The following is a 15,053-nucleotide window of genomic DNA, read 5'->3' on the forward strand; positions in this document are numbered from 1 at the left end:
TGAAACAAAATAAAACAGGAGGGATCCTTCGGTACGCTAGCTGGATTGCTTGATTATGTTGAAAAACTATTTTATAGTAAGTGTTATAGGGAGATTACGTAGACTGACATTTTTCTTATGCTGTATTTTCAAATTCAATCATTTGTCTTTGAATTTAAATATTTAATTAATAGTTAATAAATTATATTTCATAATAGATAGGTGTATTTTCTGATTAAAATTCATATTTTAATTTTTTTTTTGTCTCAATCAATATAATATTTAATGAGGAGTAGTGGTTTTTTACATTTAGGATGGGCCTTGAATTTTGAAGCAAAAAGAGGAGGAACTTTGACTGACAAAAGGGCAAAGCCATTAGTCAGGCTACCCTTTTAAAGTGTACCTAAGCTAGCAGCTATCCTTCGACGCAATGGAAAGAATTGCAAAATTATGTTAAATAATTGATGATGAGCACTAATAAAAAGAATTGACACCAAGTATTTACATTTTTTCCCCTTTAAGAAAGGTTATTAGTTGCATTTGTCACTTTTGTTGATTCTCATTTGCAAAGAAAAGAAAAAGAGAAATAAAGAAACATTTGAATGGCAAATAGGAAGAACAGTTGAACTTGAAGGTTTTGATCCAAAAAAAAAAGGAATAAAGAGGGGCAAAAATAAAAAGGAGAAAGTGGGATGTGGGTTGAAGGGAATCCTTGCTTAGGAAAATAAAAATAAGAGTGGGGGTTGATTTAAATTCAAATATTAAAGAGATGGTCCATGTATGATGCTTTGACACAATTGAAAAAAAGGAGAACCTTTTATTGAAGAAAATTACATAATTTACTATTCAATTAACAGGTTGACAAATTGTATATAACTTAACTAAGTTGATAAAGACCCCAAAGCTAAATGGGAATATTCATGTGGCCAAAGGAGAAAAAGACAATTTGACAGTAGCAAGCCACTTTGGACTAAAAGAAAAAATAAAACCCAAAAAACAGCAAATCCTTCATAGTCTTCTTGCTTAAAATATAAAATACACTATTAATTCTAGTACTATTTTAATTCTGTCAGGTAAAAAATATAATCTCCTTTTTATTTTTCAAAAAAAAAAAAAAGTGGACTAACACCATCTTTACCATGGATATATAGAAAAAACCGGTAGCGAAAAAGTCAAACTGAATGGCAGAAGAAACAAAAAGTTGATGTCCCTTGAATTTCTAAAAGTAAATCCTGGGCCATGAGGGGCGGCGTAACAGGCTAAAGGTTTGAAAGTTGAGAAGAAGCAAACAAGAAATTAATACCTAACCGGGTTTTCTTGCACTTTAATGACTGGTAATTGGTCAGTCTGCATTTTGCCTGTTATCATATTCCCTTTCACATACCAAGTCATCAATTTTTCATATTTTTGAATCAGTCACAACTCAACCATTTATTTCCAGAAAATGGGAAAAAGTAGGAACGTTCACCCTGTTCTTTCTCTCAGCTACTCAGACTTTAATGGTCTTACTTTTTGTAAGGAAGGAACTTTAAGCATGGAGTTTATGTATGGTTAAAGGAGTTAGGATTTCAAGTTTCATATCAAAGTTAAAACGCCAGAGAAAAGTTGTAACTTTGAATATAAGTTTTTATAATAACATGAAATTTGAGTTGGCTTGGATAACTTTGGAGGGAAGTATCACGTAGATCAATAGATTTGATATTCTCCTTTATTTCATTAATTCTAATTTGGAATGAAAATATTCTCAGCTAAAAAAATCGCAAATATTGATGTACCTGGTTTGGCAGCTCAACAGTATATGTTGGTTTTGGTTTGCTGAGTTGAAGTGGTGGGAGTGGGCACGAGTAATAACGGATGACTAAAGAGTTTACAACTTAGAAGAGAGGAGGGAGTCCCATGGTTTTCCGTCCCCAGCTGTTGTTTCTTTTTTAGTTGTAATCACCTCTTCTCCTTTTTGTCAATTAATACAGCAAACGTACAAATCATTACAACCCCACCCCAAAAGGCCGCTCCGCCAATCTCAACAACAAACAAAACCACACCCGAAATCCATTACTACTTACAAAAACTCAAAACCAGTTGAGAGAAACAAATTGACTGCACAAACTCTTTCGACAATCTTCGCCGTATACGGCCCCAACCCAAAGAAAAGTCATGTTCCAACGCCACTTCTATTCCCTTCAATCCGCGTAAATCCATCTTCACACTCTTCATTTCTTTCTCCTTTTTTTTTTGGGTCAAAAAAGAGAGAATTTTGTTACTGGTTACACGATGCCACGAACGATCCCACCACTGCCGCCACCGCAGCAGCAACCGCCTTTGATCTACCACGAGCGTCCTTTGCCCACGCGCCTCATCTTCCCGCCTGTCGCAGCTGTCACGGCTGCCTTTTCAATCTTCTTAGTTCTATCCGTGTGCCTCCGCAAAATCCGGCGAGAACGTACGGCTCCAGCCGACTCTAAGCCGCCACACCGGTTCTCCTACTCCATCCTTCGGCGTGCTACCTGTTCGTTCTCCGCCTCTCGCCGCCTTGGACAAGGGGGCTTTGGCTCCGTCTACCGCGCCTGCCTCCCTAACAACAAAGAAAACAACAAGAACAACAACAACCAAACCGTCGCCGTCAAGGTGATGGACGCCGGTTCCCTCCAAGGAGAACGCGAATTCCAAAACGAGCTCTTCTTCGCTTCAAAACTCGATTCTTCCCTGGTGGTGTCAGTCCTCGGCTTCTCCTACGACCGAAAACGACGCCGCATGCTCCTCGTTTACGAGCTCATGCCGAACGGCAATCTACAAGACGCGTTGCTTCATCGAAAATGCCCCGAATTAATGGACTGGAAACAGAGGTTTTTGATTGCTGTTGATATTGCCAAGGGACTTGAATATCTCCACGGATTGGATCCTCCGGTAATCCACGGAGATATTAAGCCTAGTAATATTTTGTTGGATCAGTATTTTTCAGCCAAAATTGCGGATTTTGGATTAGCGAGGGTGAAATCAGAGGAGAGCAAAGTGGAAATAGGTGAGGATTGTGGATCTGTAGCGGAAACTGAGAGTGTGGCTACGGCAATTGAGGAGTTCAATTTGGTGGCTGATCAATCGCCGGGTTCCGTTATGGAATCACCGGAGAATGCGGAGGTTGTTACAGTTGCGGTTTCTCCAGAGACAGTTGGGGTGGCAGCTGCAATGTCTCCGGAAATGATGGAGAAAGGAAGTGTTTCGGAGGTGAATTTCGATAGGGCTAGTGTGGAGAGTGGAAAGGAATTGGGGAATGGCGGGAAGCGGAGTGGGAAAGGGTTAAGGAGTGGTTCCGGTAGGGATTGGTGGTGGAAGCAAGATAATGGGGCGGTGGCAGAGAGTGGGAAAGTGAAGGATTATGTGATGGAATGGATTGGGACTGAGATTAAGAAGGAAAAACCTAGTAGTGATTGGATTGCTTCGGTGGCTTCTTCAAGTAGTGAACTGAATGCGAAATTGGAGAAGAATAAGAAGAAGAAGAGTAGAAAACGGTTGGAATGGTGGGTGTCGATGGAGGATGATAAGGAAAGGAATGTAAAGAAGGAGAAGAGGAGGCCAGCAAGGGAGTGGTGGAAAGAGGAGTATTGTGAAGAGCTCGCTAAAAAGAATAAAAAGAAGAAGAAGAGACAGTTGGGGATGTACCATAGTGATGATAATGGTGGTGGGGAGAATTGGTGGCCGGTTGATGACGAATTGTTTACAGAGAAGAAGAAGAAGAGTAAAAGAAGTAGAAGTAGAGGTAGTGTTGGTAGTGTGGATTGGTTATGGGATGGGCTTAGTGGTGAATTGTGGAGAGCTCGCCGGAACAGTTATGATTCATTCAGTGGGGAGATTACTAAGAGTGGTGGTATGAGCAGTACACCCAGTATGAGAGGAACCGTTTGCTACATTGCTCCTGAATATGGCGGTGGTGGGGATCTATCGGAGAAGGTCGATGTTTATAGTTTTGGGGTTCTGCTGTTGGTTTTGATAGCAGGGCGGCGACCCCTGCAGGTTACAGGCTCACCTATGTCGGAGTTTCAGCGGGCCAATCTGACTTCTTGGGCACGGCATCTTGCGCGAACAGGAAAGCTCCTTGATTTGGTTGACCAGAGTATACAGTCTCTGAACAGGGAACAGGCTCTTTTGTGCATCACGGTTGCATTGCTTTGTTTGCAAAAGTCACCTGCTAGTCGGCCTTCCATGAAGGAGGTTGTGGAGATGCTCACTGGTGAGGCAGAGCCGCCTCAACTACCAACTGAATTTTCCCCTTCACCACCATCAAGATTCCCTTTTAAGCCACGTAAGAAGGTCCGGTGAGGTGAGCTTTCAGTGCCCAGCGGTAAATTTTCTCAAACAGTAGCTTACTGCTGTAAATCATTGTTTCGTCATCTTTTCAGATTGATCATTGTAAAGAAATCATAGTAATTGTTCTTTTTTTCCCATTTAAAATTAAATGCTCTTCAACTTTCTTTTACTTGCACTTTTGTTGATATTACTGTTTTGGCCTACAAGTTTATTCATATACATTGATCACATATTTGTTGCCTTTCTGTATCAAAACTGTGAAGATGCAAATCAAGACACTGATCCCTCGGATTTTCTCTCTAAAGTTTCTCACATTGCATTGACATCTGGTTTGGTTTGTCAATTATAACCTGTATTTCTCCTAATGGGGCCGTTATGTGGCAATTTCATTAGTTTTCTTTGATTGAAATAAATTGCTTGCTTTATATTATTTCCCCACCACTTCTTAGAAGTTATTGAGCTTTTCCCCAAGCTTTGTGTTTGAGTTGTGTTTAATCAGCTAACTTCTTCTACGTTTCCTATTAATAATCCTCAATGCACAATTAAGGCCTTGCTGGCCACCTACCTACACACGGAATGACCACAAGTGAGGTTTATGTGTGTACAGTTGTAACAGCCGCATTGAAGATCACTGGTTGGAAAACTAAAGGGGAACTGAACTTTATCATTCATGGTTTGATTAACTGTGAGTGATATTGTTTTGACAATAGAGACTAAACCTGCAAGTCACATATTAACTGGCACGTGATATTAACATTTTACTGCCCTTTTCCTAATTCTGCCACTGCAATTGAAATGTAACAGTAAGAGAATAGGACTTGTTAAGTTTCAGGTCCATTCAGCAAGGAAAAATTTGATGCTTGAATTAGAGAATGGTAAAAGGATGGGTATTCATCCCATCCACAATTAAATTAGCTAGTTTACAAAGCTGGAATTGTATTAATTTTTGTTGAATGGTTGATAAAGATTCCCAGTTTAATTGCAGCTTGCACACAAATTCACATGAGAAAAGAAAGGCATTCCTTATGATAAAAGTGTTGGGCAGAATTGATTTCGAGTTGCACTTACTTGCAGATCGCCATTTAGTTTACTACATGTTTCAAATTGCTCACCATCCCAAGAAATTAGTACTATCTTATCGTGGGATCCAATCACAGTAGCTTTCTTATTATTGTATCAGGAACGTGAGTACTTGGTCATCATCCCTCAACTGTAGCTTATGCGTCTTTTTCCATTCATCGTAAGAGGAATAGCATTTTTTTTGTGCTTGTATTTTCTCGTGGATTGTAAGTATTATAAAATTTAATCCTGTTTTAGCCTTTGGGAAAGCAATCAAGATTGAGGGACAAGTTCTAGCCCTGACCAAATGTTGAAGTTCCATCATTAGTTAGCAATGCAGTTTTCCAAGACAAGAGGATGGTCAAGAGTGTAGTGCTGTCTTATCAGAGAACCGGAAAGTTGGAAATTGGGATGCTGCAATTTGATTTAATTTACCATATGGAGCAATCGTCAATGTTCATACGTTACACGCGGTACTGGGGAGAAGCTTCCATGCGAGGCCTGATGGGAATAGATTTGGGAAAGTCCGACTTTTGGTGTAGTCATGGGGAACAGATGGGGTGATTCTTTGAAGACATGAATAACGAAGTATAGAGGGAAGCATAGGTCTTTTTATCCACGTAACTGTGACTTTTATCCTTGGATATTAGCTTATTGGGCATTCTATGCCAAGTCTAACATGGATTTGTCAGGTGCAATTACTGTTGATTCAGCTTGTTAAATTCCAGATTTTCTGCAGCCTCAGAAGTCAGAAGTATCTAAGCTCATGCAACTTTATCGATTTTCTGCTTAGGTTGATATTTTTGTGGTCGGAAAACGTTGGAGTTGACAAAAATATATTTGGAAAAACACTTCAAAGAATTGTCGCCTAAAAACCGTGTGATCTGATATTACTATACGACAAAAAGTGTTGTGAAAAGTTAAAATATCTAAAAGAAGACATGATGCTGAAAAACAAATCAAAGAATGAGTCATTTTTTTTCACTTTTAATAAATATTTTAAAGTACATCAAAATTAAATTATTTTTAAATATGTACACAAAAGCATTGTTTGAATTTTCTAAACATTTAAAATCGCTTCAAACTAAATATTAAATAATTATATACTCATTATATTTTTATTATTTTTTGAAATGCACTAAAATTTAATTTTAAATTCAAAACATTTAAATAATTAAAGAAATAATTTTGTAATTGAAAAATATGAATGCTGATTTTGATCATATGAACTCAAAAGTTTTTCTTTTTTTTTTTTTTTGCAAAAATCTCAAAAATATCTTTAAAGTGTTTTCACGATTTACTCAGTATATAGAAAAACAGTGTTTAACTCGAATCAAAATGCATTTGACATTGTGTTTTAAGGCAAAGCCTTTTTGGACACGCAAATGTAATAACAAAGGCCTCTTCTCAACTACCTACCAGCGCTTTACCAACTACCCAACCTGTTTTTCCTTTGAGCTTTTCCAGCTTGATTGAGATGGAAGTTAAACAGCACAACTCCGGAAACTTCTTGAGTTGTATTACCTCAACTTGGGCTGGGCATGGAGCCCAATCCAACATGACAATAAGAATGGATCCCAAGCTTCATGCTTTGAGCCATTGATCATAGAGTACTGTTCCCTGTTGAAACGAAGGCCCATTAACATGTTGAGATCTCCCTTATTTTCAAGAGAAGAAATGCTTGTTTGGCCCATACATGACATTTTCCTTTTTCCTTTGGTTTAATTGGAGATTACTGACGAAATAACACCAAAACAAAACGGATGTCAAATTAACAAACCAAAAAACCAAAGCATTTAATTTAAAAATGTCTTGCTGATTTTTTGTTTTTCCTTTTGCCGCCCAAGTTGTTCGATTGAAAAAGGAAAACAAGTAACGTATTAAAGTAACAAAGATTCCTTGGTTTGATGTATATTTATAATCCTAGGATAAGCTATGGCCGTACCAAATCAGAGTTAGCGTCTACTAAAGCAAATGATTCGAAATCAGTTGGTTCAATTTGTTCTTGATGATAAGATCATCACACAATCTGGTTTTATAATCCAATAAAATCAGCGAGGAACCTAGCAAGCTCCTACATTGTTTCTACGGTGGTCGCCGCTGCTTCTTCATTTCCTAATCCTCTCCTTTCGTTTTGTCCTTGGCCACCACACAGGCATTTTCACATGATTGCCTTTTTCTTTTATTTATTTAGAATGAAACCTTGCAATACAAAAAACTGAAATGCCTTTTGTGTCTAAAGAAATACTAAGAATGCCATAACAAATTTAAACTTTTTTCATTTCTAATTTATTCTGTTATAACATTTTCTTATATATATATATTTCCTTTGATTTTGTACGAACTAGTTAAAGTAAACTCTACAATTGCAGCAATAATTAAACCTGTCTAAACTTGAGAGAGAGAAAAAAACTATTATTCCTACTAATTTTTGGGTCAATTTTTTTATGATTAGTTTTGTATGTCCCAATCAACTTTTAGAACAAAAAAAAAAAAAAAGAAGAAGAAGAATAAAGCCAACCTGAGATGGCATTAATGTACCAATCCAAATTACCGTCTATTCATAATGCTTCATCATAGTTGTTTAATGTATTCAAGATTTATTTTATTTCCAAAGGAAATTCATCATTATTATAATAATAAAATAAACAATGTAGTATATATAATTGCTTGAATGGGTCACGTGGGCTCAATAATTCTTATTATTTAATATTTTCTTGCACCAAAGCATCTGCTGAAAAGGTTAACCAGTCAGTCTACACTTCCAATAATGTAGGGTTAGGGGAGAAATTATCCTCTAGGGTAATGCTTATAATGGAAATGTTGGGGGTCTGCTTTGTCCTCCAGATTTGAAGACATTGATTGTTGGGGTTAGTTAATGGAGATTTGGGAAGGATATGCTGCCCTTAAAAAAAGATTAGGAAGGATAGGATGCAGCCCCCACCCTTACCTGTTACATGTCCTTAATCTAGGACTCAGCTTAGCACATATTTGGTAGGATGATCTGGCCTTTCGGCTAAGATCAAGAGTTAGGACCAAAGTCCTGTCAATTAATTAATGTTCAAAATATCAATCTAGACAAATATAATGTGTCATATGATCTTGTTTTTTTCTTTCTTATTATTATTGTAAACCACTTCAAGCTAAGATCAATACGAAATTAGTACTTTTAATGTTTAACCTCCAAACTTCGTCTGTCAAGGAACAAGCCGGTAATTAGTGCCATGTCTAATTAATGGAATAATGAAGGCTAACAGCTTCTTGTCCAGCTCATGTACATTGGTTATGGAATAAACTAGGGAAACAGGGGCTTACTTCATATATTCCGGAGATCTTCCCCTCGATACTGTTGGTGGGTGTTGGCTACTTTCCCTTCTTTTTCCGACCATTTAATTGGCGTATGCGCTCTACCATGGCATGATTAGTTCATTACTTTTTCAAGAGGTCGTAAAGTTGAGAGAATATCAGATTGTCTTGTTTCATTCCAAAATTAACAAAGGAGTAATTATTGGTAACGCCTGTGCAAAAATGAATGAAGGAACTACGTAATTATACTATGCTCGCTATATACGTAATCAGAAACTTAATTTCTGCAAATTAAATAACCAGGGAAATGGAAGAAAAAGCCCATATAATATATATATATATATTCTCTCCCTCAAACTATATACTCCAATAACACGAGAAAAAAAATTATTATTGAATCAGAAAGAGGTGAATAATTGGTGTAATATACAACATGTGTTGGAAAAAATGTAAATTACTTTAGAAATTATACATAAAGTCAACTAGGAAGTACTTGTTAATTATTTAATTAAATCGTCGTCATCACCTTCCATTCAGCTTTCGAAATATTTTTAATCAGTTGCGATAAAGATCGGACGGTAAACATTGGCCCCCTTTGTGTGAATGCAAGGAAGTGGGGTTACTTTTGTGCAAAGCTACAGTACCTAAAACTTGAAACCCAAACTTTTTAACAATGGCCGGTGAGGTCATTTCTCATATCAGCTTTTGTTTATTTGAAGAAAATTTTTGCAGAGAGAATCTTTAGCCCCATTGAATAGTATCACAATATACATACCCTAACAAACGTATAATCTCCTTCTTCAAGCTCCCGGCCCTTAATATAACCACCATTATTTTTTTTTTCAAGGGACAAAAGCTGGAATTTCTGAATAATAATCTTTGCACAATGTTTCCTTTACAACAAAGCGATGACCTGGTCTACCAGATTTTCTTCAATTCTAACCAACACAAAATCCCACAAGATCTGATTACGGATCATGCCTCACTGGAAGGCACTCCTATTCCTATAATTGGCAACAGCATGGGGAAAAGCCAGAGGCGGAAAGTCTGTCATATGGAGAGTACTAGTACTCAAGCGTTTACTTGTGATAAATATAAGAAACAGAAGTTGCATAGGGAGATTGAACGCCAAAGGAGGCAAGATATGGCTTCCCTTTATGCGTCACTTCGATCTCTTCTCCCTGGTGAATATATCAAGGTAAAAAGGATATATATATATATATACTTGGTCATAAATCATGTCAAATTTCATGGGGTTGTTTCATTTTTGTCAACAAATGGTTAACATCCCAGTTTTCCTTTGCCCTTCCCATCAAATTTCTTGATAACTCCTTTTTCTCTTCCTCATCACTGTGCACATGCAAATTTGTGTGGATTGTAGAGGAAGGAAATAGAAGAGCATAACAATTTTTACTTAGATTGTTGTGCCTTCGGGTTGAATTCATCTCGGAAAGAAACGATAATAATGGCTTAGAGTTGCCCTTCAAAAAAAAAAAATAATGGCTTAGAGTTATATGCTTTTGATGTGGTGGGTTTCAGGGAAAGCGCTCGATGTCGGATCACATGAACGAGGCAGTGAATTATATAAAACACCTAGAGAAGAAGGTTAAAGACCTTGATGTTAAGAGAGATGAACTGAAGAGAGTGTCCAATTTGGCTGCTCTTGGGTCAGGAACCGAATCTTCAAACCACTACTTCATAATCCGACCCTGCTTGATCGGTATCGAGATTATGTTTCGTTGTGGCTTTGAGGAGCAAGGTTTGCCCCTATCAAGAGTATTAGCTGCACTTGTTGATGAAGGACTTCCTGTTGTTAGTTGTATCTCCACCAAATCAGAAGAATATTTACTTCATACTATCCAAACCGAGGTGATTTCTTTCCCAAATAATTTTAGAGTTTGCTTCCTACTTTAAAGCTGTTACGTAAGGGAATAAGGAAAACACCCTCGGTTTACTTATCTATCTCACTTCACAGGTCAATGATCCAACAAGCTTCAATCTATCCGGGCTGCAACAGAAACTAGCTAAAGTTAGTGACATAACAATGTAACTTTGTATTTATGCTAGTTAGGGATTGATCATCGGTTCATCACCATTGGCATTGACTTAATCTGACTTCTAATTTGAGCAATGGACTTGTTTTTGTCCAATCTGATCTGTATATAATGTGTGATATCCACTTCTTGCAGCGTTGGGGTTTTTAAGGAACATAGTTGGAATGAGTTAACAGACTCTTTTTCTTTTTTGGAAAATATGTATATATAAAGGCAATGCTCATCCTCATGATCAACTTTTCTCCTAATAAGACTTCTTTGCAGCATTGCGTTGCTTCCTCTTGCAGTCCAAATGAAACTGCTAGAGTTGGATGCAGGCAGATAACTTGGACGGTAGCTATCTGTATCAGTACTTCAACGGTAAGCTAACTTATAAAGTCTCTGTATTAATTATTGTGTTTAAATATGAACAAATTTTCACTCTCCGAAACTTTCAGCTTGGGAACGATGGGCAATCTTGTAAGAATTCTTAGAATCATCTGGATATATGAACTTCACTGATGAGTGTATTCAGTGGAAATATTTTGTTTTTTTTTTCTTGCCTCGCTTAAGCATTCATCTAATCCATGAACTATCGTCTAGCTAGAGATACAATGTGCCTTATATATATTGCATAATCATCGAATGCTCAAAGAAATTCCATTGTTATTAATAACAGAAGGACATGATCTTATTCAAGCAATACTAATTAACTAAAAAAAATCTAATTTATGACTAGATATTTAAGTTTGTGTTCATGGGATTGCAATAAAGGGGATGTCTCTTAGCAATCTTCTAATCATAAGCTAAAACTATTCATTACAACTATACATTGGCCTTTTCATATATATTGATCTACTTGGGATAGCATAAGAGTGGCGGGTACTGTCTGCAAATGTATACATGTATTCTATGAATTTAGTTTTTCCACAATTGAGAATGGTTAACTAGAAATTTAGTAAATTAGAAACTATGGAGCATCATACTAACTTAGATGATAGTTAGATATATACAAGCATTTCATCTCTATGTCAAGTGTTTCATGAGTTAACTTGCATGATGGGTCAAGCTAGTATGGCATGACACCCAACCCATATATGCCAAAAGGATCTTATGTTCTATTGTTATCCCTTATTCGTGATCTGTTATTCGGGAAAAGAAATTTCAAATATCTGTCAAATTGTCTATGCCAGCTCACCATAATCTCTACATTATTTTTGCAAGATCTGCCAACTTGATTTTTATGGGTGAAGTAAATTCAAATCAGAAACCTCCTGCAAGACTCATTGTTATGATATATCCATGCATGCAATCCCAGGCCCATCGTCCATTACTAATACATACATACAAGTTTTTATGTATACAATTTTTTAAGTCTTACATACACATTACATGTACATACACTCACATATACATGTATATATTTATATATATGCATGCATGCATATGCATTCAACTATATGTCTTTACGATTGCCCTGTAAAAAGCTCTATAAAGAAACATTTTAATCAAATTATATCTTATAGTACTGTATATAGTTGCATGTGACCATCTGTTTGGTTCTTTCATACTTAGATGATTAATTGAAAATAGTCTTTGTTCATGGATTTCAATATGCAAAACAGTATATGTGGTTATATTCTAGTATTTAATTAATAAAACAGAAAAAGAAAGATATCCATGTCTTTTTCAATAATGCAGAATTATTCCTATAAACTCTCTGCCATATATGATTTGTTGACTGTTTGAATGACTTGTTTTTTGGAAGTATATATGCTGATAGTTCCATCTACCCATCGTGCAAATAAATATATATAGTGCATTCTATTCATGACATGTCTTTGGTCTTTTTATTATTATTATTATTATCATTATTTTTTTTTCAAGACGATATGAGATCTTTAATTGAATTCTCAGTCCCCGACTGCTTGAGGCTAAAGCTAAGCTAGCATATCATTCTTTTTCGTTCTCTTTGATTCCTGCTGATTCTATTTTCTTCAATATATGATTTCTTGAATGATTGGCATGCAATTTGTAGGACCAAATGATAGAGTCTCATGAGATTGTGAAGAAATAGATATGCAGGATCACTAATTTCTAGGGTCTTGAAGTTGAGTTCAGCTTGGGGTGATGTATTTACAAAATTGATGCCTTAATTCTTGTGAATTCCTAGTTTTCGTTCAAGGCTGTAGCTTGTTACCAGAATGTGTTGTAGGGCTTGTAACCCAATTTAGTGTTGAGTCATAATTTGGTTTCTTGAACGAGAGAGTGTGGGTAAAAGTTGGTCATGCAAATTAAGTCTCGGAAATCATTAATTTGTAATGGTAAATGCATGCTGAAATCATTTTGTCCTCAGTCTAGGAAAAGAAAAGTTTCCTTTTGTTTTTTTTGTTTGATTTGAGTTTATCATAGTCATTCAAACTCAATGATCGAAAATGATGAGTTTAACAAAATTTAAAGAAAAGAATAAAAAAAATCGAATATTTATATTATATATATAAAAGGAAGTCTCAACGAACTAATCGAATATTTATATTACATATATAAAAGGAAGTCTCAACGAACTTTCACATTTGACCACATGAAAGTTGTGAAAGGGCTTTCAACAGTACTTTCAAATTTTATCACGTGGACCTTAAAGAAGAGAAGTTGTGATGTGTTTAGTGGTGGATCGCATTGAAGGATATAAATTGGACAGATCATGTACAACGCATGAGTTTATCTTCAGTATCATATGCAAAAGTTGTTGAGATGTAGCGGGGCAACAGTGTTTAGACACTTTACCAATTACAAAAGCATTATAGGGCGTTAGGTGAGCTGTTCTGATGCTAATTTGGGTGATTGAAGGGAACATATACTGCATTCTTTTGGAACATAGTTTTGTTTTAGCACATGCTTTCAGTTTTATGTTTTGGCCGAAGGAATAATCAACCTGCGAGGAGGGACCAGGTCCCGTTCAAGAAGAAAATGTTGAGAGAGTAAGAATTCAGAGAATTCGAGCGGCAGAGCTTTTCTTTTTTCTTTTTAATTGTTTTGGAGAAGATTTAAACCTTAGACATTGAACTAGCTTTTGTGCAAGCGTTTGAAGCTCTAAATTTTATCAATCTACTCTAAATTTACAGCTTGAACAAATGTGATGTATCAAGCTTCCATTCATTTATCTTACGTTATTTTATATACTGAACAAAGTCAATCTGGAATTTAAGTTCATAAATTAAGGCAAAAGACCAATCGCAGGTTATACAACGGTGGACAATAATTGTTAATCTCATTACATGTAATATAGTAAGAAATAAAACTCAAAACTATTATGAAATTAACGAGACACCATTCACATCTCCTAAGCGTAATTCAAAATTAACAAGATACCTCATTACTACTGCAATCAAGAAAAGGATTAGAGGTGTGCATATATAGGAGGAGAGGTATTGATTTTGGACATTAGGGATTTGGAGTAAATTAAAAACTGAAGCCGTTGGTTTGCTGTCAGCTTGTCAACATCGAGGGCTTGTTACGACCAGTCTTGTAATTGCAAATAGTGGTTTTTTATATTTTAATAATCCATTTAAAAAGGATTTTATGGACGTCAGTCTTCCTTGAAATCTTTGACTGAATTTTATATTCTGTGGATAGTGCTGGGTAGCACTGGCTGGTGATGTAGTGATTAAACGCTGCTCAATAGTAATTTTTCTTGACCGCGATTTCTCCCTTTCCCTTTCCATAATGGAAGAAAGAAAATCGTGGCATTTAATTACTCGTCCAAGAAAGTTTGTTGCTTTTATAACTTTCACCAAATTAAATAGCATGAAGGCAACCATATTTTACTTCCAAAAACAATATTAAACATCTCGCTTATTCTTTCAAGATTAATACCTGAAGTCTCTAATTTAAAATACTAAAATTTTAATATTTAAGAAGGGGATAATTGTCTTCAAGGATCTCTTTAAATAGTTACTGGTAATATTGTCTTTTAAATAATAATTAAGTTAGAGACTATAGATTTTGATTAAATAAATTGTTGGAGAGAATATATTTAAATTTAATATCACTTTTTTTTAGAAAAGATGTGATTACAATTAAATTATTTCTCCAATATCATGTAAAATGACCTTGTGATTATATATATATATATTCATAAAAAATACAAACTGAATTACAATGGTCTTATATATCTATATAGAATGCTTAAAAAAGGATTATAAATTTTTTAAATTTTAAAAAAGAAAAATTCAAATTTAAATTTGTAGATAAAAAATGTATACACTTATTATTAAATCAAATATTTGAATATACTATAAGTTTTATACAAAACAAAATGTCACAATGTTCTTCCAATTATTGGTCAAGATTATTTTAATTAACTTCTCAAGTTTT

At 35.6% G+C, this 15,053-nt stretch overlaps 2 protein-coding genes across 2 annotated transcripts; both read left to right on the forward strand.

Moving 5' to 3' along the window:
• On the forward strand, positions 1,650–4,604 carry LOC18605450 (receptor-like serine/threonine-protein kinase At4g25390). Its single transcript, XM_018117428.1, has one exon. The coding sequence runs from the start codon at positions 2,251–2,253 to the stop codon at positions 4,291–4,293; it is 2,043 nt and encodes a 680-aa protein (XP_017972917.1). The 5' UTR covers positions 1,650–2,250; the 3' UTR covers positions 4,294–4,604.
• LOC18605451 (transcription factor bHLH118) lies at positions 9,367–13,020 on the forward strand. The gene is made up of 5 exons (XM_018117546.1): positions 9,367–9,844; positions 10,186–10,515; positions 10,622–10,675; positions 10,965–11,060; positions 12,718–13,020. Exons 1-5 carry the CDS (start codon positions 9,533–9,535, stop codon positions 12,754–12,756), a joined length of 831 nt encoding a protein of 276 aa, XP_017973035.1. The 5' UTR covers positions 9,367–9,532; the 3' UTR covers positions 12,757–13,020.

The sequence above is a fragment of the Theobroma cacao genome, chromosome 3, assembly GCF_000208745.1.
Source record: "Theobroma cacao cultivar B97-61/B2 chromosome 3, Criollo_cocoa_genome_V2, whole genome shotgun sequence".
In the NCBI taxonomy this organism is placed as follows: domain Eukaryota; kingdom Viridiplantae; phylum Streptophyta; class Magnoliopsida; order Malvales; family Malvaceae; genus Theobroma; species Theobroma cacao.

Coding starts and splice junctions, on each gene's coding strand:
- LOC18605450 (XM_018117428.1), top strand. CDS start 2,251: ATGCCACGAACGATCCCACCACTGCCGCCACCGCAGCAGCAACCGCCT.
- LOC18605451 (XM_018117546.1), top strand. CDS start 9,533: ATGTTTCCTTTACAACAAAGCGATGACCTGGTCTACCAGATTTTCTTC. Junction 9,845..10,185: donor TCCCTGGTGAATATATCAAG/GTAAAAAGGATA, acceptor GGTGGGTTTCAG/GGAAAGCGCTCGATGTCGGA. Junction 10,676..10,964: donor TGCAACAGAAACTAGCTAAA/GTTAGTGACATA, acceptor ACTTCTTTGCAG/CATTGCGTTGCTTCCTCTTG.